The 27,400-nt window shown below is 42.4% G+C and overlaps 1 protein-coding gene across 1 annotated transcript in view; it reads right to left on the bottom strand.

Annotated features, from left to right (window-relative positions):
• The window catches only part of ass1 (argininosuccinate synthase 1), a 36,234-nt gene that overhangs the window by 6,318 nt on the left and 2,516 nt on the right, over nt 1–27,400 (bottom strand). Inside the window, exons 3-12 of the mRNA XM_080755441.1 lie at nt 26,860–26,928; nt 23,608–23,796; nt 20,564–20,620; nt 19,822–19,896; nt 18,274–18,344; nt 18,131–18,161; nt 10,853–10,943; nt 5,424–5,508; nt 4,720–4,784; nt 742–873 (exon numbers count right to left, since the gene is read on the bottom strand). Of these exons, the coding sequence (XP_080611567.1) occupies nt 742–873; nt 4,720–4,784; nt 5,424–5,508; nt 10,853–10,943; nt 18,131–18,161; nt 18,274–18,344; nt 19,822–19,896; nt 20,564–20,620; nt 23,608–23,796; nt 26,860–26,928 (865 nt within the window). The remainder of the gene's footprint in view (nt 1–741; nt 874–4,719; nt 4,785–5,423; nt 5,509–10,852; nt 10,944–18,130; nt 18,162–18,273; nt 18,345–19,821; nt 19,897–20,563; nt 20,621–23,607; nt 23,797–26,859; nt 26,929–27,400) is intronic.

The following is a 27,400-nucleotide window of genomic DNA, read 5'->3' as shown; positions in this document are numbered from 1 at the left end:
GGCAGTCTTGGAGGATCTGAAGTTGTTTTTCCATGCCTTAAATCCACAGCGAATTTTAATCTTTACCCCTGCTGAAGGCAGCAGTACCTTTTGTGCGTTATGCACGTGCATTTGCTTTGCGAGACTCTCTCTTCTGTCTCTCTTTCTGACCAACACACTCTCTCTGGAGGGTATAATTGCAGTGTCCCAGTAATCAGCCTCTAATGGTGCTGATCCTATTATGTGGTTGAAGGGCAGGGGACTGGAGCCAGAGCAGGAGGTAGGATTAAGACACCTGAGCTACATCACACATCTCTACTTCTGCCTCACTCTCATGCACGCGTGCGCACACACACACACACACACACACACACGGTCAGTCCTCACAAATTACAAACAGACAATGTGAGAGTGTAGTTGTTAAGTGACAAGCTACTTTCAGAACAAGTTTTGGGGGGGAATGAAGTCATTAAACACATACGGTGTGTGGGTCTTTGTGCACTTTATGTGCATTTCTTTAATAGCAATCATCTCCAAACGGACACAGATGCCTTCCCGGTTTTAATCGGTCGAGTCATTATTATTGCACATACTTTCAAATACATCATTTAATGGTATTACTGCCATCTGCAAACCTTAAATATTAGTAGCGTTCTTCATAATGGTTATGCAGTTTGCCTTTAAATAATCGTTTCCCCTAATTAAATAATCGTTTTTCCTAATTAACTGATTATTGTGCCTCTGCCTATTTGAGCGACTTACCATTGTAGAGTTGCTCAGCGAACGTGATACCCAAACCCTGTTTGATCCGGCGCACTTCTTTGTCCATGGTGAAAGTCTCAATGTCTAGGTGAGCCTGGTACAGGATGGTGCCTCCTGGGGTCTCATAAATCCCTGAAACACGTACACGCACGCAACACACACACACAAACACGCACGCATCAATTCTGGCCAAATGTTTACTTACTGGAACACAGGAAGGAGCAAGACCCCTCCACACAGGTCAAATCGACATGACAACCTCAAATGTATACCACCGGTGCCAAATCATTATCACTGACACTTCTAGGAGAAAAGGGGTTCTAAACCCAACAAGACATGTCTATCAATCATCAATCATCTTCCGTCTCCCTGCACTCACGCTCCCCAACCAGGGATGAGCCTGTTCTGGGTAAATGACGGGGTAGAAGGCCCCTGCCAGCCTGGAGCCTGGACCAGGGGCTCTGCCTACCCTGCAATTTACCCCCTCTGGACTGTGGGGAGCAGACAAGTGGGAGAAAGATGAGTGAGATGACAGGAGAAATGAAGCCATCACTCAAATAAATGTCAGTTGCAAACAAAAGGAGAAGAGAGAAAAATGCCGAAACACAGATCATGCAACAGGAACCATTTTTTTGTGATGGTTGAAAACATAAAAATGTGTCACAGTGATTTGCACACCTGTATGTCAACAGATGGCTCTGAAATCTGAATATCAAACGATTGTCACTTTTTATTCAAATCATAAGTTATCAATTATATATTTTGCACAATTCTACCTACCATAAATTGTGAGAATACTTCTATACTGCTACAGTAATTCTACCAAACGTGTTCTGCTATTCAAACCTCAATTAAAATGATAAAAGACGTAGCCGCATGCTAAATGAGAGAGATTCAAAAAGCTTTTCAGTTTCCTCTCTTCGGATAAGTGATTATGGATACTTTACTGCACGATCCTTTCAACAAAATTGTTTCTAGACAAAAATGCTGTATTTTTCAACCGAAACTGTGTCATTATTCACAATTTAATTATTATTCAAAATGATTCAGTCTAAAGTACGTCAGGGTCATGCGACAAAGCATAATTTAGCATTATGATGGTGATGTTTCATTCAAAAATAAATGCTGTTCCTGCAATCTGATTTAAATTCCCTGGGATTTAAATAAGACAATTTCTCTTGTACTCGGGTAAGCAGTTAAGATGAAAAGATTGATTTTCAAAATTCTTCAACACTGAATCTGATAGACAAGCACTTAGTCATGATGTGCCGACTGCCCAAAGTAGAGCTTACTTATACAGCTAATCATGTAAACCTGGAAAAGGTTGCCCTTTCAGGGGTCGTGTGGATTTTAGATGATCCAGGGACACGTTGGGACACTTCCACTGGCTACATCAGATAAATCAGTTAAACCACCCTCCAACCCTGCTTGGCTTAAGTGCACCAAAAGAGAGGTGGCTTAACAGAGACAAGTGAATAATAACAAGTAAGGGTCTAATAACGGCATGGCTTCCCTGGGCAATGTGTAGCTGTGGATAGCAAGTGACTATAGGTGTGTGACATCATGACCTCATCAATATGATGCTGCCGAACATGGACTTGAGGACATACTGGCCTCCAAGTATGGCTCCAGACTGTCCATAGCCTGGAGGGACAGGACTCACCTAAATCTGCACATGATTACCAATAACAAACTCTCACTACACCTTGGTAGAACAGAATCTATTCTTTTCGGATCCAAACATCCGTCAAGTCAAAGTAAATTATTTCACGGTAATAGTTGATGACATAGCATCCAGCAAAGAAGAGATTGCATAGTTGGGCTGTATTCTTGACCCTAAGGACCCTAACAAACTGTTGGTGATCAAAAAAGTTAATTAAAGATTCCTGGGCAGAATTTCCTCTTTTGTCAACAAAAGTGTTCTCAAGAAAGACTCTTGCGGGTGCTCGAATTCAGCCCTCCTTGTTTGACTATGCTTCCACATGACAGTCAGACCCTCACAAATGTGGAAGTATTATGGACAAACGCTGTTCTATACAGCTCAGCCTAGGTTCCACACTGTACAAACGCTATCCGAGTACACTCAGGGAGAAATATATTTGAGGTATTCATCTTTTAAAAAGATGCTGTGTTCCAAGCTATGCTAGAGAGACCGGAGGGTTTGAGGTGGGTAAATATGAATTACTGTAAACTCATTTCAACGACATAAACTTCAACATACAATTATCTCTCGGGGCTTGAGAAACGTTTAGTCACGTCCGTCGGCATTTCCAGTGACAAGTCTCTGACAATTGATGGAAGTGACAAGACGATGAGACTGCCAGTGCCTATTCATCCTAAAAGGATAGAGCAATTTCCTACCGCCCTCTATAGATACACTGCAGCTAATACCATTAATGGCACCCAGGTTGGCTGGCCCCACGGCGCTGTGACAGGCGGACAACAACCGTCTGTTGAGTGTTTTGTGGCACGTTGACAACATTCTTGACAAACCATTTCCATTCCCCCAACACCTCTGACCCCGGCTATGGAGGGAACACAAATAAATATGACACGTCGCCGTTCAGTTGCTCTGCAGCATCTATTGTGTTACTTGACACCATCGCTATTCCAAAGGAGACAAACGCATGATCTATGGTAGTTACTCAGCCACTTGGACACATCGTTTCCTCTCTGTATTTATTTAGCAGTGCTGCAACATCACAAGAAGGAAATTACCACCGCTGCAAACATATACAGTACAGCACTGGAAATAAATTAACCACTTGAAGCTGCATAAGATTTATGTCCTATCCAGAAATACTGTCCTCTAAAATCTAAATGATATTTTTATTAAATTATATCTTATTTGGAATTTGTGAGAAATGTCAGATTACAGAACAAAACATGTTTTCATTTTATTCAAAACACATACCTATAAGTAGTAAAAAACTAACAAAAAAACAGCATTGCAATTTAGCCTTAATGATATCTAGAACTTAACAAAGTCTAGTCCAGGTGCTTTAGAAGTAATGATCATATAATAAGAAAATATGTTATAATATTATAACCTCGACTTTAAACATAACTTAGACCCAACAAAGCTATGGATAGGAGACAAAAGTAATTCCAATCACACCTGTATTAAAATGACAGAGTAAACACTTGTGACAGTCTGTGCTCCTCCTTCCTATTGCTTGGGAGAAAAGGCTGTGGTATTTTGATCAGCTGAGGGCAGAGAAAAGTGCCGTGGGTTTCCCATTTTCAACCTGCCAATCCGCGCCACAGCCACAATCCACTGGCTAGTCAATTTGTCAGTCACAGCAAAGTGAGAAAGTGTCACGGCTGAATAGTCCAACGGCTATTTCCAGGGCACAACAAGTATAACTCAGGCTTGAGTATGTACAGCAGTTATACATGTAGACAGGAGAAAAGGCAGCCTGTGGTGTGGCATGACATGCCTGTACTTCCTACCTATAAAGTGTGTGTGTGTGTGTGTGTGTGTGTGTGTGTGTGTGTGTGTGTGTGTGTGTGTGTGTGTGTGTGTGTGTGTGCGTGTGTGTGTGCGTGGTGGGGGCATAACGGTTATTTGTCCAGTGTGTTTTTTGCATGCACAAATCGGGGGGTAACCTCACACCTAAACTTACAGATGAGTCAGAGAGGCTTATTTTCTTGGACCAGAGGGATTTGCGTTTTCCTTCCAGCCCACTTTTATGCAAGCGGAAATGTAAATGGAAGCACTCATGTAAAATAACGGTAATTGCCTGAAAGCATTGATATTGAAAGGAAGGCTTTGAATGGGTGCAAAAAACATTAATATAAGCACTGACTTCAGAGAAGTATGCCAATCCAACTGTATTCATAAAACCTTTGAATCTGTGTGTCAGTCTGTAAATGAGAGTGAATAGGACTTCGGAGAAGCTAAATATTATGTTTGCTATAACCAAGGTCCTTGCTGCTTAGGATAGCCAAAAATCATGTGAAAATCAAATTTCTTACCTCTCGACTTCATGCCAATAAAACGGTTCTCCACAATGTCAATCCGGCCTACTCCATGCTTCCCTCTGCAAAACAGGAAAGAACACCAGGGTTTCTTAGACCAGTGGTTCCCAAAGTGGGGTCCCGGGACCCCCAGGGGTCCTTGAGGGAGTATTTGTTTAATACTGTAAGTACAGTATAGAGTTACAAACCATCAACTCGTTCCTGTAAAGTTCTTTCTGGAGGCAATTTATTTTGCTGTAATGTAAGTCTATGCAGACCATACTGCACTGGTACTGTAAATTGGGTGCATTTCTATAGCACCTTTATCCGAGGCGCTTTACAATGTGCATTACATTCACTCACACATTCACACACAGATGGCGGAGGGAACCGTGCAAGGCGCCAACATGCTCATTGGGAGCCGTTTCGGGGGTTCAGTGTCTTGCTCAAGGACACTTCGACTGTAACACAGGGGAGCCTGAGATCGAACCAGGAACCTTCCGATTCCCAAGTGGCCAATTTGCGTCCTGAGCCGCCCCCATAGTGGTTCTCACCGTGGGGTCAGGGTGGTGCCCCAGCTTATAAACCAATTACAGGTCTGTAACTCTAAATAGACCTGTAAGGGTCAATTAGATCAAATGGGGTCCGTTGCCTAACACACACCAAATTGGGTGTCCTTGAAATTAAAAAAAGTTAGAGAATCACTGTCATACTGGACTTACCCAATGTCATTGAGGTAGCGGAAGATCTCAAGTGGTTTGTCCAGAGATTTGCCATCTTTCTTGTTGGTCACCTTGACAGGCACTCCTAAAAAGGTTCAGATGGCATGAGACAAGATGCAATTGGTTGATCAGAATAGAGCAAGTATAGGCTGACATCATAGATTGGGCATACTCGCACCAAAACAAATGAATACAGATTATCTTTATATCTTTGATAGTGATAATATAATAGATAGACAGGAAATGTGGAGATATGGGAATTAAATACAGCAAGTGGTTAAGGACTTCTCGTTCCAGCTACTTTATAACTTCATACAGTAAGTTTTGTGTCTCAGAGAAATATTATAGTTATTTAAATTATTTCAAAGATCTGCACATTAGCGTGACTTCAACAGTTCAGACTACAAAAATGATTAACCCATTCTGGACGGGAAGCCCTTTTGTTGTTTTAACCAAATTAATTATGTTATACTTTAGCTATTGAAAAATCGTGAAAATGTGGCACAAATCTTTGAATATAATATTCTTTCAGAAGACTTTTTATTTATTTTGACGTCAGTCCAAAAGTGATTAAGATGGTGCTTTCACTGCACAGCCGATGGGATATCTTTATGAACCTGAATATAGGGATGATGAACTGTGTCAGATGGACACAGAACGGGCTGAGAGAGAGAGGAAAGCAAGAAGCCATGCCAACAGCTGCAACGACAGCACTAGAGAATGTTACCTGGTGGTGTACTTGTACTGAGTGCGAGCCAATGCCCAAAGAGGTGGTGGAGACTAGACTAGAGCTACCGCTGCCGTGAATGCGATCTAGCCATGCCACTGTTGCTGGCACTGTAGCGGACACAAAGTACAAGCTTCTAAAGTAGCCAGAACGAGTCTACGTATGTAAATGTCTTCAAGCGCTGTTCACCTTAAAACCTTGTAGCGACCCAGAAACAGCTGAAGCACACCTAGCTTTGATAGAGTATGCTGCTGCGAAGCTGCCACATTATACTCTATCCTGTACTCCATTACTATTCTTTGTGTTACTGAACACAAACAATAATACCATGTGACAGAGGGATCAAAGTTGCGCTCTACACCGGTTGTACAGTATGCCAAGTACAAGATATCTCGTACATAAAGCTTTATATCACCGGACGGTTAGCTCAACTGTCTGGGCGACTCCCGCGTGTCACTCCCCATCTCTCTCCCCCTTTCCTGTCAAACTACTGTAATCTATCAATAAAGGCAAAAAGCCCCCAAAGATTACTCACAAAAATCTAATCAAATATCTACTTTTAGCACTGGCCCGGTTGCTAGGCAACGCCTTGCATACCCCCAGCACCAGGATACGTGCACACACGCCAAAGGGTCACATTCAAACTAGGATCTTCTTTGGCTGAAAAATGTGGCGCTGTCCACGGTGATGATGATCCATCCGAGGTTCGGAAGTGATTTGTGATTTTTTTATCGCATTGCACCCGACATGTTAACGTTTCTGGCGAAAGATAAACATCGTGAGCTGCTGCTAACATTAGCCGTTCCTTACAATGGCAGTCTCCAAGCCAGGAAACCGGAAATGAAACTACCCAAATATGGGACCTACCCTTTGCTGCCACCTAGTGGCAAACAAATAATTTATATTCCCCAAGACCAGACCAGAACTCCCACCACTGGTAACCACTATATTAAGAATTCCTCCTCATTCAATCCAATCCAATCCACTTCATAGCACATTTCACAACTCAGGGTTTACAAAGTGCTGTACAGAAAGTTAAATGCTAAATACACTGTAAAGCTAAAACTAAAAAAATAAAAACAGCAAAAACACACACATAACAAAGCCAAACAAAAACACAGAAAACTCAAACGGAATTAAAAGCCAAGGTGTAAAGGTGGGTCTTAGGGCGAGACTGGGGCCAGTTTTACATGGGAGGGGAGGTCATTCCACAATTTGGGGGCTACGACAGTTATCCACGCATGCATACAGAGTGGACACTAATATCTTTCTTTAAAGCTGTGAAAAGAGTAGATATGACGTTAATGTGAGTATGAATCACATTTCTAACATGCTGAATTGAACTGCTTAGGCAATCTAAAGCATGGAGATTTGAGTCTACAGATAAAATCAATGACTGTCAGTCGTAATCAGTGGATGACAACTAGCATCTCAGTAAAAAAAAAGAAAAAACATGGTTCTTGGTTAACAATAAAAAGCCTGCTAATGAGATGTGGTGAGAGGTGCTAATAAATTCAAAGGGCCAGCTCATCTGAAGGCTGTGAAATTGTGGCCAGGCCCTTCTCTAATTGAATTACACACTAGGTTTTGTGTTTTCTCTGGAGTCTTTATTTTTTTCCCTTCTTTTCGCGCCACTGTGTGTTCTTGTGTGGGGATAAATGTGCTACAGAGAAAAGCATAAGATGGTCCATCTTTCAATCATTCCATCGGCCTGTCTCTAAAGCCTGAGTTTTACTTATATTAGTTGCGTGTGCCTGTCGTGCACCAAAACTAGCTCTACAAGTGTGCAGATCTGCTATCTTTGATGTGCAGCACAAACTTTACACACCAGGAATGTTGACATGGTGCAAACAATTCTCTTAAATTTAACATAATACATTTTGTGGATGAGTTATGGCAATAAACAACGTCAACTATTTTCAAAACCAGGTCGATTTAACATGAAAATAAAACCTCTATGAATGAGGCAAATGAACCCATTATATTTTTGCGTTGGCTATTCAAAAATAGCAGATATACAAGCTTGTACATCTGCTATTTTTGAAAAATCTTCAAAGTGTGAGAACTACTGATTTAGAAGGCATTTGTAGAATCGGGTCTTAATGGGTTAATAATATTCATCTATGGTTATGAAATATTCATCTATGGATTTTCGGATTTGTTTATTCGTCATGCTTCCGCTGTGTAAGGACCACAAGTATAAATCAGGCTTAACACAACCCCCACTGAACAAAACACAACTCTCTCTCCACAGCTACTGAAACCAAGTGCAAATCAATCACTGTCCTGATTCCTGTCCTGAAATGAGCAACGCAGTTCAAAGGTGAAGGAGAGGGAACACGCTGCAACACGGGCGAAGGGGTATTGTGTATTTGTCGGCGTATGGGTGACGGGTGTGAGTGTATTTGTGTATGTGAGGGTGCCTGCACGTGCGAGTGTATGTATGCACATGTGTGTGTGGATGTGTGTGTGATGGGGGTGGAGGGAGGGTAATATAAACCTTTTGAGGACTGGTGAAGGATGAAAGGGGAAAAAAGAAGAAATAGTCTGATAGTCGATTCTTCGGCCGTTACGTATTCAATAGCCCTTTAGCATACTTACAATTGCCAATCAAATAGCTTTGGAGAGAAAAGCAGTACTTCGGGGTGCTTTTCAGCTATTTCTGTGTGTTAAAGAAAAGCCCTAGTTGGAATGACACGTGAAGGACTTGACAAACATTTTTAGACAAGGGCTTTGTCACCAGATCATTCCCAGATCCCGAGAATCTCAAGTGGCTCCCGTGGAAAAAAAAAGTTCTCTCAGCGCAATCAAGGGCAGAGCGGGTAGCACACTATTAAAAAAACGGCCACCCAAACCCCGCCCCCAAATACTTAATAATTAGATTAAAAGTTCAAATAAATTAAGTGAGTGTGTGAACGCAGGATTGTATGGAGCGGTCTTTCGCTTTTTCCATCATACGGGTTCTATCAATTCACTGAGGGTTATTTTTCTCCCCGTGATCCTTTTCTTCAGTTTTTTCGCACCCGAACAGTGCAGACAATGGGAGCGCAGACACAGTTGTAGGAAAAATTACTGCTTTACATTTTTCCTCTCTGTCTCTTTTTCCTCTCCCCTTCTTCGCGATGAAAGGAGGGAGGGATAAAATTATAAAGGGAGAAGGTGGGGAATGGAGTGTTTGACGGGGAAAAGGTTCCTGTTGTTAAATATTCTTTTTTAATCAGTGAGAAAACTTTGGTGAGAAAGGCTGCGATGAAAAGGTTGGAGGGTAATGAAATGAAACATTCTTGCGCTGATCTTGTGCTGAGAGGGAGGAGGAGCAGGCTCGGCCCTTTGTGTGGACAGCTAAAACAGCTTTTGTCATAGGGTGCTCAATAAAGGCACAGAGAATATGTGTGAAAATGGAGTGCAGGCCAGTAAAGAGCCCGCGAAACAAGGCTAGGTTTCGACCACTGCTTCAGTGTTATACAAAAAGGACATATCCTTACTTGTCAACTTGTTACCACTCTACTTGTTTTATCATTACACATTTCCCCTGAGAAACTGGTAAAGCTACATCCATTCCCACAGATGTAGACCCAACAGTGAAATGTTTAATTTCCAGTGGATTAGATTAACCACTTTCACCTTGGTGTCTCTATTTTGGGCATGCCATAGGCGTGAAAATGCTTCAAAATCTCCACACTGGTTTTGTTTTTAAACATTAAAAAGGAAAATTCCTTTTACTTTTAAAATATTTTCAAAATGGTCACTTTTTCCACTTTTCCACCTACGGTCAACACGCACTTTGATCGCAAGTTTGCAAAATGTTGTGAGTTTCTACTGTAGATCGGTTATTTCCGAATAGCCTATGTATGAAATAGGGTTTTTAAGTGGTTAAAAGGGGATCGTCAATGCCCAATTGCAAAAACCTTCTGAACTTTTTTCAAATTGTAATTGCAGCTCATAAAGTTGTCAGCCAAGCTCGTGTGATGAGAGGGGCTAGTGAGTGACCACCAGGCCATTGATGTTAGCCTCTAGCCCTCAGCGAGTGCTCAAGCTTCTGCTACTGGCCAGGGATTAAGGGGACATCTGTGCCATTTGCCCCAGGCTCAAATGTTTTTGGCCATTTTCTGTCTGTGCAAACATGTGACACTTTCCACTATTTAGCCAATTCCCTGTGGTAATATATCTAATGAGCATGTCTCTCAGCCCTCAGGGTGTATTAGTTAGACTTAATGCTTCCGGTCTGTGCATGTGCCTCAGGGCCAAACATGGCAGCTTTGGACCAAGTGATGGTGTGAGGAGTGGAGGTTAAGTCTGGGTGGTCAGAGCTGATGATAAAACACAGCCAGGGCAAAATGGTAACTGTAGCCTCGGGGGTTTAAGTATCAATGTTAAATAGAGATGAAGAGGCAAGGGCAATCGAACATGGCATGAAGGAGTCATATCTGGAGTGACACACATACAGTATTTTAGACCGCACTCATGCATGATTTTGGCTATGGTGAGGCCTGGGGACCCCCAGGGGTCCATGATGACCCCTGACCCAGAGGACCCCACAACATTTAGATCTGCTATTTAAAATATATATATATATATATATATATATTGAAAAAAATTGAAACATTTTAACAATACACATCTTGTATGGGGGTAACTATCTGCAGACAGGAATAAACACAAACAGGAGCAACAGCTGGACAAATAGGTGACACTCGCATACCTTTTTTGAACTCTATCTCAAGCGTGTCAGGGACACTGGGAGAATCTTCTGGGTTCTTTGTCATCATGTACAGGTCAGCTGGGGCATGATTCTGAAACACACATACAATCACAGAAGTGAAGTCTATTTCACACTTTATGGCCCTTGATGAACAACCTGGACCTTTTTAGACTTCATCTGAAGGATAGCACAGCAGATATGGATTCTATTGTCTGAGATGATAACAGACTTCAGGTACGTTGAGCAAAAGGAGATGATGCAGGGGGAAAAATAACCCTGAGAGAGCTATCAGGACTTGAGTGAAAAGACAAAAATCAATGTTCCATTTTTCTCCTCTATTTGGATTTATATTCTCTGTATAGCTCTTCACCACAGGGGTGGGGTGGGATGAGGGCAGGGGTAACACACATCCCCAAGAAAAGAACAAGCCAAGTGAAAGCATAGCCTACTTGACATGACAGTCACAGAACCAATTTGAGCAGGAAACAGGACACACACAGTAATATTACACCTGGCTGTGCGCACTGCTCAGTGTCAGCAAAAAAATCATCTGCCTTGGTTTTTCTGGCGTATATGCCTTTTGCAACAGCATGTTTCACAAAACACATGCCCATCATTTGAATTGGTGACCCTTTTGGCTGGGTGGAAGTTACATGTGCCCGCTTGTAGCCAGTCCGTTTACATTATCCCATTTTGGGCGGGAACCCCTTTTGATGTTAGCATTATGTTATGCTTTAGCTATTGAAAAAATAACAGATCTGCGCTATGAGCTTGTACACACCAAAACACATCCTACACACAGCCTATAATCCAGGATTGGGACATCTATGAATTGTTTCATAGATGCCCCCTGTTTCTCCATTTCCCCCACCCCTCCCCCCACAGTAAAATGCAGCTACAATGGTAGAAAGCTTCTTCTTTCGTGTATCGTCGTCATGCACAGTAAAATGCAGCTACAATGGTAGAAAGCTAGTTGTCTTCATTCTAATGCGGGTATTTTAGTAGCTCCAAACGAATATTTTCACTGGTACTCACACATGCACCGTTTGTCATCTGCCGTTCAAACAGAACCCTGGGTCAGACCTTCATTTTCAGGCCCGTTGAGAACTCTATCGCTGGGTTCTGTATGAACAGCAGCTCCAGGGTGACAAACGTGTGAGTACCAGGAAAGGTTTGGAGCTACTAAAATATCCGCATTAGAAGAAGACAACTATCTTTCTACCATCCTAGTTGCATTTTACTGTGGGAGCTACTGGGAGGGGTGAGGAAAATGGAGAACAGGGGGTATCTATGAGACAACTCAAGGCCAACATGTATTTTGGGACAGGACTATAGGCTGATTCAGGGTACATGTGTTTTGGTGTGGATTTTTCCTTTAACCAAACCGTATAGATGACCAGAGCTCTTTCAGGGCTCAATACTAGGCGTGCTCCTTTTTGGGGGCAGCCCTTCCAATGCCTGGATTTGTGCATGCTCCCCGTGACGTCATGTGTCAGCCAAATCTATGGACTTTTTACTATGACGTATTTATTGTGCATGCCTCCCAAGGCACCCCACACTTCACACGAGTGTCATCTCTATACCAAACCAAACCTCAAAACAAGCTAAAAAGACGCGTTGTGAGGTTTATGGGTAACAAAGACGAGTTGGTGGGGATCTGAAAACCATCTCAGCAAGTCACGGCGTGGACCTAAAAGAGCGCGGCAATCTGCTACATTCACCCAGCAATGAGCCGCCCAACAATTACACAGCATTAGGACAAGACGATGGACAATGTCTCCTGAGCTGAGGCAAATTGCAGGGGGACTATGCACCATAACTACTGGGTGCATTTAAACGGAAAGCTTTACCAGACGCTAAATCATCATACAATAACTAATCGCCATCCGCTTGCCGCCAGTCAGTGAGGAGAAAACGAGCAGCGTAATCGCTTTCTTTCCTTTTAACTAAACACCAAAATTGACTTGGAAAGCATCCGTTGCGCTCTCTCTCTCTCTCCTTATTTTCCGCCTCAGTGCCCTGAAAGATGCCCAGCGAGAGCAAACAGGAGAGCCATTTGATGCTCATCAAATACTGGAGAATGAGAACAAATAACAGCATTCCTGTTGGGCTGTGTACTGCTTATAGAACTATGGTTGTTTATGTTTATGTAAAAAAAGAAGAAGAAGAAGATCTACGGGCCGACAAAGATTTAAACTTGTAGTCGTAGATATACAGATATCTAGATATACTTACTAAAAAAATCAAAATAAACGTCTTTAGCAGAGCCTTGTAACATGACACGCAATAGTGCCTAAAAGCAATTTATGAAATGCTACTTTATGGGAAAATCCCATAATGGAGATTTCCTTGAACTTCCTCACTGACCGCGAGCAGGACTGGGGATTAAAAGGGTGATAGATTTTATGGTCAGTGAGAGACTCTTTTACAGGTAAACTGGCACATTTTCATCAAAGCAACCATATAATGTTGGTATTTTCCGTTCAACCTCTTATTGGCTTAAAGGGATAGTTGCAACTGCATTAATTGATTGCCCGAGTCCCGTGGTGGGAGTTCTGCTCTGGTTTTGGTGGTTTTAGTTCCATAAATGGTAAATGGTGCATTTATATAGCGCTTTTATCCAAAGTGCTTTACATAGATTGTGTGATTACATTCACCGATGGTGGAGGAAACCATGTATTGTATATTGGCATTTAGAGGTTCAGTGTCTTGCTCAAGCTATAGGGCACTTCGACACTAACTCTGGGAGCGAACCGGGGCCATGCATTAAAAGTAAATTAATCCACAAAACTAGCATAATTTGTATTGTTGACCCATTTCTAAAATATTAGTGCAAATTTCGTTCAACTTTGACCCCTCTATCAAATGGAACTATTTTTTGGGCGTAGTGATATGGACACAAAAAACATGCAAACACATGCATGCTCACGAGATGAGAGCTCGAACTTATACACTGCTGGATAAAAAGAAAAGGGCAAAGCAATGTAATAGGCTTGTTTCCAGTGCACTAGCGATCAATGCATTTCAATTCTAACCCCCTGCAGGTGGAACCTGTCCCAAAGCCATGGCCCTGAAAGAGAGGAAAAGGTAGAGATTGAGAAGATGGGGGGTGGAGAAAGAGAGAGGGGCATTGGTGTGAAATGGGGCGTGAAGCATGCCATCATGTAGCACAGAACAGCTCCTTTGGCAGTCTTTGCTCCTGTTATATTGTTGTGCTGAATGCCTGCAGAGCGAAGGAGAGAGCCGAGGCGAGGCATGAACTTAAAGCAAGTAAATTTCTTTCCACACGTTAGCTGCCTCATTGGCTTTCAATTGATGCCAATAGGACCAAAAGAAAGGCAGAGGTGGTGGAGGGAGGACAGTGAAAGAAAGAGAAGGGAGAGAGACGGAGATATAGAGAGAAGTGTGGTTAAAAAAAAAGAAAAAACTAAATCTTTGGCCCACTGGGTTGGAAATAACACTTAAATGACCATGATTCAAGTCTGGCCTCCTTAAAATGCAAACAGCAAGAATAAAACATTATTGTGTGGACACATTTATATATCCTTACCACCCACGTACGTTGGGCTAATATTGGGCCTTTAGCTGAATTTGCCACTTAATTTGGGCACGTCATTATAAGCAGACATCGTCAAGGATTAACAAAAATAGCTGATCTGCAAGCTGGTAATGCCCTATACGTCATACGATGAAGTATACAGTATGGGGCTGTGGTTAATCAGGGTGGATGGCTCATACATATTACAGGTTCTTTAACAAGCAGAGTGAAAAAGCAAAGTGAGTGCAGGCAAACACTGAGGCCACTCGCTAACTATCACAGGTCAAAACAATCAGACCAAGGCACCGAGCAAAGCACATGACAAGCGCTGACCTCCCTCCTTCAAAGGACACATGAGCATGCATACATGGACCCTACAACCTCACATCCTTCCCCTAAGGCCGGGTGATCGTCTATCCATCCATCTAGTAAGCCCAGCCAAGCGACGGGCAGAAAACAAGTTTTCATTTCCTCTTGGGGGACAGGGCCTGGCGTTACGCTCCTTTACTCCTGGTCAGCACCATCGGCGCTCCATCAGCTCTGCGATCAAAGAGCCGACAGGGCCAAGGGAAGCCTGCACTGACAGAGGCTATAATTAAGACTGAGGTGATGTTTTAATGACTCAGGACGAGTGTCACGGTGCCTCAGGGTGGGCCTCCACTGTCTTAGGGAGATAGTACATCGATAGTACATTTTTGGCGACATCCGTGGCATCATGTTGTTAACCTAATGTTAGGAATTTCACAATGAAGAAATCTAAAAGTGATCATGTGAAATACTTGGTTTAGCTTAATTCAATCATACACCTGACACCCAACCGGTTGCATAATGCATAATCCACACATGTGAGAAAAAGTAAGCGTTTAACTTAACATAACTTAATGTGTGGGTAAGTAAATAAACAATGTCACTTAGTCAACATGGCTGTAGGCAACATGGTGTGTTATTATCAGGAAGGATACAGTGGTACTAATCACAGAGTAATCTGAACTCCCGGGCAGTTCTTATCTATTGGTGAACATATGAGCGACCATTTGGACATTTCCTAATGTGACTGTGTTGAGTAGAGTGGGGGCATTGTGCGACAGGTGGGGGAGGTGGTTGTCTGAATAGCGTCGGTCTGCCCTGGGCCTTTAGGGTTGTAACCAGAGGAGAGAAAGGGAAAGATACAGAGAAGAGATACCAAGAACAAGATGACCTCTTTGAAAAAAGGTCATCTGGTGGGTATATAAGATTCTACTTACATACATATATGGATGAAATATTTAGTTCAGTCTGGCGTTTTAGTATCGGTGTTAATTGTATTTACGTCAATTGCCAATGTCTGGTTATTATGTTCATTTTGTTTAAATGTAGACTAATTAACAAACATTGCATAGCTTTCTAAATTACTTGTGAGGTATTGATGCTATTCAGAGAAGACAGATTACTGAATTATTACAGTATGCTCAAACTGAATCCGTAATGTAATGTATTCAAATCCCTTTACCACTTTAGATCCCACACCATAAATATTTAATTGTATTTAATGCCATTGATCGACTTAATATTTGAGTAAATGGGCCAAGGCAAAAACCCATGAATGAAATCAATTACACAATACTCTCATCATTCATTGCTATGCTATTGAGTTGTTTTTCCACCCCCTTTCTGTTCCCCACATTTCTCAACAGGACAAGCTGTGGAGGGTGTGTGAGACAGAGAGAAACAGAGAGAGAGCGAGACGGAGAGAGAGAGAGAGATAGAGAGAGGGAGAGAGATAGAGAGAGAGAGAGAGAGAGAGAGAGAGAGAGAGAGAGGGAGAGAGATACAGTGGCTCTGTCCTTGCACCTCCGGTGAGAGAGAGAGAGGGAGAGAGAGAGACAGTGGCTCTGTCCTTGCCCCTCCACTCCAGAAGAGAGAGAGAGAGAGATAGAGAGACAGTGGCTCTGTCCTTGCCCCTCCACTCCAGAAGCGTGGAACCCCTTGCCTCCCTATGACACCGCGTGCATTGGGGACTCATCTGTCTGGCCCGCTGCCTTTGTACTTTACTGTTACTGGTGACATTTTGGTGTCACGGTGTCACGATGAAATGGCTCCCCTCCCACGTCGCAGCCGGCGGCAGCGCAGCCAGAGGAACAATAGAGCCAGGGCTGGAACCCAGGAGGCCCCAGCTGGGTGCGCCACCCTAACCCTTCCCCCTCTCGGGCTCCCATGAAATCGGGAATTAGGCGAAGCGTTTCTGACGACAAGTCAGTGTCTGTGTGTCCCAGGCTCTTCCCAGGGCCCAGCGAGGACCCGGGGTGATGAGAGACAGAGACTCAGACAGAGGCAAAGAGAAAAAGACGGAGGGACAGGACTTTTGGAGGTCGTTAAGGGCAACCTTCATGTACTGCTTTGACCCATGACCATAGCAGAGATCAAACTGTCCCACCCATGCAAGTGTGGGAGATTGACTTGGGTTTGTCTGTGGTGGAGCTCTCATGGGTTAACAGAAGTGCATTGGATTGACACTGTGTTATCATTACGCTGGTGTCAAGTAGATGCTACAAAGTGCAGCAAACGTTTCGGTCATGCAACCATCATCTTTGTCTTTGATCACTTTATTGAGCATGTTAACATAAAAAATATATTTTTTCGTACGTCTTTTCCCACCCTTTTTCGCAAAATAGGGATGTGGTAAAATTGTTTGTGTGTGAAAGACAAACTAAATTCAAGGAGCTAGACTTGTTTAACTAGAGGTTCATGCGCCTTTGGCGCGCTCACATCTAGAAAGAAAAAAAAACTAAAAACAAAACATAAATATATATTATATATATAACCCAGCATGCCTTGCAGTGTGTTGACGCACTTGTCACGTGATCGGCCATAGCCAATAGGAAGAAGTAAAGAAAGGAAGCTAATGGGAAGCAGAGAACATGGAAACAAAAAAATAAAAACTCTGCTTCTCATCATGCACCTGTAACCCAGCATGCACCTGTAACCCAGCATGCCTGGCTTGCAGTGCGTCGATGCGCGTCAAGTGATTGGCCATAGCCAATTGGAAGAAGGAAACACGGGCTGTCCACTTTGTGTTAAAAGGTTGTTTTCTCGGAATCTAGGCTGCATCCGCGTGATTGAACAGAACGCAGACATTCTGGGATCATTTGTGATGTTCTGCTGCGAGGTTACAATATTAACGCTTCTGAAGAGAAATTGATTTTTAAGACGATTGAAGACGGACTGAGTGACTAATGGCGGATGTGAGAAAAGGAAGCTGTAAAGGCTGCGTTGAAAACGCGGAAAACGCAGAAGTGAGTGACGTCAGAGCACAGGCGGTGACAGCAGTTACTCTGCATACGTCACGCTGTGTGACTTGGTGCCCATTGCAACATGGCGACCTGTCTGTCCTCTTCCAGCTCAATTGTATATAGATTGGCCTAGATATTACAGCAGGTTTGCCAGAGAGGTAACCTGTTTACTCTCATGCTGTAGTAACCACTTACAGTGTCTGTACTTAGTAAGCAAATACTTTGTTGACTGTGTTAGTGTGTTCTGCTATGTACTTGGTCCACTCTTTTTTTTTTAACACCAAATCTCTTCGCTGGCAATAGCCAATCTCACATTGCATACATGTACCCCATAATAGGGATGCTAGGGTTTCAAGTGGTTAAAAGGTGATCACGCATGAGAAAACCTCTTGTCAAGACAAAAATGATATGCTGTTCAATTACTTTTGAGATCATGTACAATTTTCAGGCTTCAGGAACAGGCTTTCTTACCTTGGGGTTTTCTAGGATTCCTGACTCATAGCTGTTTGGAAACAAATTATTTAATTACAGTCAGTTTCAAACCGTTACAGGGTAATACAATTTTTATATTGAAAATGTATCGTGAATAGATTGATTGTGCCAACAAAACCCACCTTATATGCATAAGGTTGGCATCCATGCTCCAGGGTGCCTTTGGAGTTGCGGACACAGGAATGCCATGTTTCTGGATTTGAAATAGAGTGGCAACATGAATACGTACATAAGCATACGTGAGTGTTCAAGGAAAGGTAGTGCAATAACTTCTGATCAAAATAAGTCAGAGAACAGTCATTAAATCACTTCCAGCTGTTGCTATTTCATACATATACACTAAATGATGTGTTCAAAATAAAATACATGTCTCTCGAAACTGCCTTTGTCAGCCATATTGCACTATGACAATCAGTTTATATTAGTGGAGTATGATATTGACTGGAAAACTCCGTTTGACCAGACAGGAGAGGGAGCATTAAAGGTAGGGTAACAGGTCAAAATGATAAAATATGTGTAAAAATGTTGGCCTAAATGAATTTAAATGAGAAAGGTTCTACATAACGGCTGAAGAAGCAGTTGTGTGTGAATGAAGAATCATTACATTGAGTGGAGGACGTTTAAACTGTATAATACTAGCCTGGAAACGGCTAGTAAATAAATATGTTTCCAAGCTTTTTTTATTTTTTTCTAATAAATAGCCCTCTGCCCGGCTTGGTTGTGATTGGATTTCCCTGCCCCCGAAGTTGTGGAGCACCATTCAGGGCCCAGTATGCAAATATGGGGCAGGTTTATCACCAGAGGCATTTTTAGAATTCGCCCATTGGAAATGCAGTTTCCACACAAGAGATTCCAGACTAAAATCCATGCTGTGATATTAGTCTGGCCATCAGGGCTGGATCTACCATATGGGCACTTTGGGCACGAGTTTTTATTTTCTTTTTCTTTCTTTTAGCTCCACGGAAATGTTCCCTGCTAATCCAAATTAAATAAATGGTGTCTAAAAAGATTTGTGTTTTATTGTTGGAAGGCAGCTGAAAAGTGCAATTGTGTGTAAAGCAGCAATGCGCTAGATTGGCTATCACACCCAATATAACAGCATAAAACCGCCCCGAAACGGCCCAAAACAGAAAATTGCGTGCACAATAAGCGCGCGCACAAAGATTTACGTGTGCATGTGAAGGGGGGCCCTTCGAGCTTCAGTGCACAGGGGCCCTCAGAGGTGTTAATCCGGCCCTGCTGGCCATGCAAGGCTAGTATAATACTGGCTAGGTTAATATGTAGATTGTAAATGTCTAGCATTCAAAACCAGCTCTATATTTGCAATGCTCTGGAACACTTTCTACTGTTGAATATGAAATCAAATGAATATTGGTATTAGTGTCCTTGTACACTTCTACACCTGAACTTCACTAAACCACTCAATTTATGGATGGGGCAGATTTAACTGGTCACAGGATTTCCAAAATGTATATAATATATTCATTGTTTATGAGAATCTGAAATTGTAACATTGTTACTGTTGTTCAACATTATTTGAACTTCCAGCATGTAAAAAAAAAGAAAGAAAAGGTTTTCTTTAACTGAAATATCATCACCGCCCTCTAGTGGGGGGGATTGAGCTCCCTCATGTTGCATGTGTGACTGTGTAGCAATGCAGTCATATGAACCTGAGCATATTCCATCAGGTCCTTTCTCCCTCTGAAGCGAGTGTAGAATTCAGGGATCCTCCACGGTGAGATGATCTAAAGTGGAAGTCACATACAGTAGAAAGACAGTGTCACAACACGCAACTAGACTGTTTCAATATAATCAAACAAACGGATGTTTTATGGTGTAGTCCAGACCACTGGTTCTCAAATGGGGTCCAGGGACCCCCAGGGGTACTTGGGTGATCATGGATGTCCAGGGTGTCCCAAGCTAAATGATTGATAGTTGGGATAGGAACCAAATGGACCCTTACAGGTCTGTAAATCAGTGTACAAATGGACACTCATAGGTACATTCTCATCGAAAGACAATATTTGTTTGAGTGGCGTAATTACATACATTGACTTTGTATGATACAAAGTCAATGCAATGACTTGGAGATTTTGCATTGACTTCAAGTTACATTGAAGTCAATGCAACTTGAAGTTGCATGAGCGCTGTGAACGAAGCGAACGGCACGGCGTGAACGCAGTGTTCCAGTGCCTCGGTATCTTCGCTCCAGATGGACAATCCCAACTGAGGCGACATTCGCTCACCCCACCTTTAGAGTTTAATTACTTTACTGCAACCTACAGTGTAGGTCCCAGAATCGTGTCAAATGGGGTTCTGTGGGCTATGGAAATCAAACTGGGGGTCCATGAAATTAAAAGGTTTGAGAATCACTGGTCCAGAATGAAGCACCTTACAGCAGAGAAAACCCACCTTAACATCAGGATAAAGAGCATAGCATGTGAGCTCAAAACGGACCTGGTCATTGCCCTGTAAAATAAAACAAACTCTTTTAGCTACACAAGAAGACCTCAGGACTGCTTTGTTGTCAAATATTTACATGCATTTTTCTTGTAGAATATTTCGAATCTGGGATAATGGAATAATAGAGGAAGCTGTAAAGCCATGCCTGTGTGTACCATGTATAGTTTTTATAACTATTTTTGATGAATTGAACAAGGTGGACCCTCTTGTAAACAAGTGTAACGCTTTATTGGGTCGTCCACTCACAGTTAACAGTCTTTGTATTGAGTTGTGCTTGAAATGTACTGTAATTCTGCAAACTGTGATAAATATTTAAATCAATCAATCAATCAATCAAAAAGTCATCTTTCTCTGAACTGGATTCAGTGGTGTTTAGCTCCCTCTAGAGGCAAAAGTATGACACTGCATCACAAATGGCAGTAGTGGGCACCATAGTAGAAAACACTGTGGGAAGTGTTGAGAGTTGAGGCCTTGAGCCGGGTCACTCACAATGTACAATTCATCCAAGCCCAAAACAGGAAGTGAAGTCGATTAATCAAAGATTATAATTTTTGTAGCACATTTCATGCAGGTGAAAATTCAATGCACTTTAAACTGTCACGGCAGACCCTTATGTAGCACAAAGGGCCTGACCTGCTGACGTGGCCTGGTGCGACCTTGATCCAGCTAATGAATTGTCTGGAAATGTATAATAAATGTTTCTGTGATCAAACCAGGGGGCTCTTTCTCATAAGCGAGACATCTCACTCATATATATATATATATATATATATATACTCAAATAACCGGGGTTACGTTTGTAGCTAGCATATAGTTATAGTATAGGTAGCTGTGCAATTGTTTATAGACACCCGTATTTACGGTAAGTATTTAGCTCAGGTAGGGAGATTTTACTAATTGAAATATAATAACATAATTAGGAAGAGAATAAAGAGGATGAGAGACCTTGAAAACATTACATTAACTGTCACTCATCAACCAGTACCACAGTTCAGACAGAACAGGTCTAGTCAGTTTTGGCTACTTCTGTGAAAATTAGACATTAAATACATGTATGTAACTATGTATGTCACAGTTCAGAAAGATATTTAATAACAGTTCTGGCAGTTCTGGTTCCTACTTCCTTAACGGTACGATCCCTTAGCGCAGGGGTGTCGAACTCAACTTGGGGCGAGGGCCGCATTGGAACCAGTTGCGCACGCACGCTCGATGTCTCAGTCAGTCACTGCTATAATCTATCTATCTATCTGTCTATGTATGCTCAGACCCAGTCAGCCAGCCACACACACACACACATAGTGCTCAGACCCAGCCAGCCACACACATAGCTCCGTAAGGGAGTGGTTGCACCACTCAAAAAATGTTCAAAAAACTGAAGAGGCTACTGGAGATTGGAGAACCTGATTTGGACATGATCTGATGCAGGACAATGTCACTATGACAGAAAGAGAAGATGGGTCTGGCCCCAAAAAATATGCTAATTAGCCGGGCCGGGCCGGGCCTCAGGCTCTGTGATTTTCCGTGATTTTCTTTTTTTCTTTTTTCAAAAATGTTATTATAATAAAAATAGCAATTCTGTTATTTGTGTAATGTGTAGGCTATATAGCCTACAAGTATGTATTTATTATGAAGAGGGCTGCGCTATGGCGATTCACTTGTGACAGGAGGAAGACGGAGGAGTGGAGGTGGGGGGCTTGGAATGGATTACTGACTGCGCAGGCAGAGAGAAGTGAACGGTGGGGTGGTTGTTTAATGTTTATACCGCTGGCTGGCCTCTGGTTTGCGGCGCACCAAATGAGCTTCAGTTCATAATGCTAAATGTTTTATAAATCAATCGGATTATCACACGATAGACTGCAACATAACAAAAACAGTTGCACTGAGCCATCTCGTTAAACCCAGCTGGCTGCGATGAATAACCTAATCATTAGGCCTAATCAACGTCATATAGTCACCAACGATCCATATTCTGTAGTGTATGATCTGACCACGCAATGTTACAGTCCACTGCAGGCTACAGGCTAATGGCTATTTGATTTACAAAATGATTAGTATTATAACCGCCGTCCCTCAGTGCGGCAGCGGCGCTCCTCGTTATATGTGCCCGATTTAAAATAACAGATCTCTAAGCTGTCGAGACACGCCATGAGCGGGTGCATGGATGGTTTGTAAACTTTGTAGGCTATGTTTGTTCTTTTGGACACCGAACGGGGACGATACTTGGGGTCTTGGACATAGCTTCACTTCAGAGGAAATGGGGAGCTACAGTACTCACCACCACTGGAAATGGAATCCATTAGAATGATATGGAAATGGTACATAAATGAGCTACATAAATCCTTTATTTCGGCGATAAGTCCATTGAACTCCGTTCTCACTCTCACACAGACACACACTGAAAGAAAAAAAAGAACACCACTTTATTGCAAGGCCAGCGCAGCAGCATGCGCTGGCCATGCAATAAAAGTGGCGTTCTTTTTTTTCTTTGTCAGGCTTTATAGGGCTTCGGGCCTAACATTATGGTATTTTTTAGGGCCGGGCCGGGCTTCGGGCTGACCCAGTTAGGGCCGGGCCGGGCTTCAAATTTCGGGCCCGATGAGAACTCTAGTCTGGCCACATTCATTCACCCCATAATCTCAGTGGAAATTGGGGAATATGTTGACAATAGTCGACAGCTCTGCCGATTAATAATCGATTCATTGAACCCACCCCCATATTAACATATGGAATCGTTAAAGGGAACCGCTAAGGCTTAGCGGTTCCCTTTAACGATTCCTATCGGGAGTTCCAAATGGATCCTTAGGGTTCTGTAATTCTGAGATATACAGGTCTGTAACTCTGAGTGTAACAAATGGAACCAAATGGACCAGCAATTTGTACAAGTTATGACGGTCCTTGAAATTAAAATGCTTTCACAGAAGACACGCTGGCTTCTATGGAATCCAAATGACTGAAATCAGTCGTAGTGACAGAGAACTTTAATCCACGCTAACCTTTCCAGTTGCGCCGTGGGAAACAAACTGCGCTCCTTCCTGACGCGCAATCTGAACCTGGCGCCGGGCGATGCAGGGCCGTGCCACTGAGGTGCCCAGCAGGTAGCGGTCCTCATAGATGGCATTGGCCTGAACCGCAGGCCAGATGAACTCCTCCACAAACTCTGCCTGGATGTCCTCGATAAACACCTATACGAATGAAGGGAGAAAGGATTTTGTCTTCGTAAATATACAGATTTTAGCTGTGAACACTAAAGTTGCCATTCAACATGCACAAGTTGGTTTCTGGTGAGTTTCTCTGATGGTGGCTTGGTGTAAAATGTGGATGGTGGTGTTATTTTAATCATTAATTATAATCTTTTTTTTCTATTCCAGTCAGAAACAGATTTTTACATTTTATTCAAAAATGTGTTTACAAATGTGAATATTATATTTGATCTTGCCATTTAGACATATTACTCACTGCTCAGAACATTTGAAGACAAACAAGAAAGGAGAATAAATAATAACTATAAATAAATAACTAGCCCCAGCCCCAACAAAAAAGTGTGGGTCCGAAAGAATAAGGTTTGCGAATACAAGCGGCCGAAATGAGTTTTCTTCGACGGGGGGCTGGCATCGGTTACAGTCACGTGAGAGAGACTCGGAGTAGAGTCGCTGCTTCTTCGCCTGGAAAGGAGCCAGCTTAGGTGGCTCGGGCATCTGGTTAGGATGCCTCTCGGGCGTCTCCCTAAGGAGGTCCTCGAGGCACGTCCCACTGGGAGGTGCCCCCGGGGCAGACCAAGGCGCAGTTGGAGGAAACACATCGACTCACTGGCCCTTAGGGAAGCCCAACCCACTGTAGACACTGGGTAACATGAAACAGGTGCATACCATTACCAACCTCCAGTGACACCGACAACAGTTTCACTAAAGCCTAAATAGACCGCCAAATTGGTCAGCTGCTTGACACATCAGTTTTATGACACATAACAGACACCCACAGAATGGCGCTTGTGTGTGTGTGTGTGTGTGTGTGTAAACCTCTCAAGTGTTATCTGGTGCTTGAACTGAAAACTATCCTACTGTTGGTCTTGGGGAGGATGTAGACAACTACGTTGATACACATTGTAACGGTTTGTATAGATAATGGTTCTGGGGTGCCAGCCAGGCGTTTGTATCCTGACAAAATGTTCAGTTTTTGAAGTGACACACACTGACTTGGCCACTAAAAGCAAACATTGATAATAAGCCAGATCACCCCAGGTGATGAGGTGAGTTTGAACAACTAAGAGAAATCGGTTGCTAAAAGCAAACATTGATAATAAGCCAGATCACCCCAGGTGATGAGGTGAGTTTGAACAACTAAGAGAAAAATCCATTCTGAAACTCACAGGCAACCAGTGAAGAGAAGCAAGGATGGTGTAATATTGTTGTGTTTCTTAGAATTGGTCAATAATCTATTCTATTCTATTCTAGCGGCAGAATTTTGCAAAAGTTGAAGACAGGAGACAGCCTTTACACTTGGCTCAGAGCACAGGGAGTTGCAATAGTTATTAAATAAAAACATGAACAACCTTTCAAGGTTTGCAAATGAGCTAAAAGAAGCATGTTTGTACAATCCTTGAATTCCATTGACCTTGGAAGGACAAGTCAGTGTCAGAAATCACACCCAGATTATGGGCTGCATTCTTAACAGGGTTAAGGGTGGAATTTGGGGGACCAATTAGGAGCCTCATGGCTCATTTAGCTGGAAGAAGTTCTGGGACATCCAGCACTAAATGTGAGAAAGACATGTGAGGGACATAATATCGCCTGCCTGCTTCAGTGGGTTTCAGTGGAATGGCTGAAAAAGTGGTAGGCTTGATCACTGAGTCTATGGCCTGAAACAGCACCCTTGAGAAATGTATTGGTTTAGAGAAGTATGAACTTCTGTTGGTGTTTCTATGCATGGCTAGGCTTAATCTCATTTCCAATTTCCCCCAAAAAGAAAAGAAAAGTTAGCACTTGAGTCCCACATTTACGACACATTTCACCACAAAATAAATAAAAAAATCATTGCATTGTGTTTTTACACAAGCAGTTCTTGGCAAGCAGTGAGACACAGTATAATATAAATGTTATATTATACTGCAATCATCTAACACTGTATTATTGGAAATAATACAGATAACATCATTAAAATGTATCAGTGCGTAAAAGAGACAATGCAATAACTAAAATAAACTGGGATAACAGTATATGGAAGGAGTAACTAAGAAGGCCTGACCGGGCCTGACAGATATAATGAGCAGAGTTTGAAGTGAAAGCAAGACAACGGAAGGATGTAGGGTGCTTAGAAGCAGGATAAAGGGATCAGGGACTGAAATATGTTATGGCCAGAGACAGGAAATTCTATTATATTTACATTAGCGTTATTATTCGGAGATGTTTTTTTAAGCACCAGATAAAATGTTAGCGTGACTGGGACCAGTAACAACTGAACAAGATTAAAACATTCATCGTTGGCATCCAGGGAGTGTGTGTGCAAAATTTGGCATTGACCAGGTTAATGGTGCCGGAGACTAGCTGGTAACAGACGGACGGACGGACACACACTCACGGACGGAGTGCAAAACATACTCTCTGAGTCACAACTGAGCTTGCATGTCCGCTATTTTTGCCGAATGTATATGAAATGCTAGGGTTAATGGTGAAGTAAAAATCTACAAATGTACACCTGCTTCACTGTCTGTCTGGCTGCCGGCAGTGCCAGGGACAAGTTATTTTATAACGTCTGGTCTGGTACGCAACATCTGTCCTTTAATCAGTAAACAGATAAACTGTCTCCAGTCATTAGTCTTTGCACCCACACAAGCAGCAGAGCAGACATAACGGTTAACACTAAAAGTGAACTTGTAGTGAGTCTTCCTAGTTCAGATCTTTCCTACAATTTACAATTTAGGCATTTAGCAGTATAAATATCATAATCATCTTGCCATACTTACATCTATTAGTCGGACTTCGTTATGATTTTATTATGTACATGAGTACAAAGTTATTACAGTAATGGCACCCTGAGTAAGTCCTCAGCACTTACCATGTACACAAAAGTAAACCTGTATATCATATCATATAGTTAGTATGTTCTGTTGAGAAGGAGAAGGCAGCACACGAACGATGCAAAAAACGTGGGTTTCCTGATGAAACCAACGTTTCCTCTAGGTTTAACAGAACTGAGTACAGAGACCACTTTTTAGTTAGTATATTGTTTCATACGACAGCCATACTCACCTTCTTTGCACCTAGTTGTATAGCCTTCACCTTGGCAGCTTCGAAGTCCTCTTCCTGTCCAATATTTGCCTGCAAGCACAGAATTTGCACAGCCAATCAAATGGATAACATTTTTACCTGCGTCACTCGTGGCTAATTAAGTTTGTATTAAGCACTCACTTCACCTTTCAACTACAGGATCAAAGGCAAGCCAGTGTTGAACTCGAAACACTATAAACCTGGGACTATAGTAGCTTTTTGCCACTGTCTGTCTGTTAAGCAAAATAATGTCAAGACATAAATATTGTGTGGATTATCACAAACTGTGCTGTTCTGCTGTACAAGACTTACTGGTCATAAGGAATAAACTATTATATTTTCATGACCATTTGTATTTTCAATTAGTTACATGATAGTCTGTCTGCTATTCTTATTCCAACAGGCCACAGCTTATGGGTTATGGCAGTATACTAGTGTGCCGATGGGCACACCTTAAGATCTACAAGCTCACAGCGCATTTGGCTTATACTTTCTATACACACAGTGACAGAATGGCTATTAC

Source organism: Protomyctophum bolini, assembly GCF_963924005.1.
Source record: "Protomyctophum bolini genome assembly, chromosome: 22".
Taxonomy (NCBI): Eukaryota; Metazoa; Chordata; class Actinopteri; order Myctophiformes; family Myctophidae; genus Protomyctophum; species Protomyctophum bolini.
The sequence above is the reverse complement of the archived record's forward strand: the minus strand, read 5'-3'. Positions and strand labels throughout refer to the sequence as shown.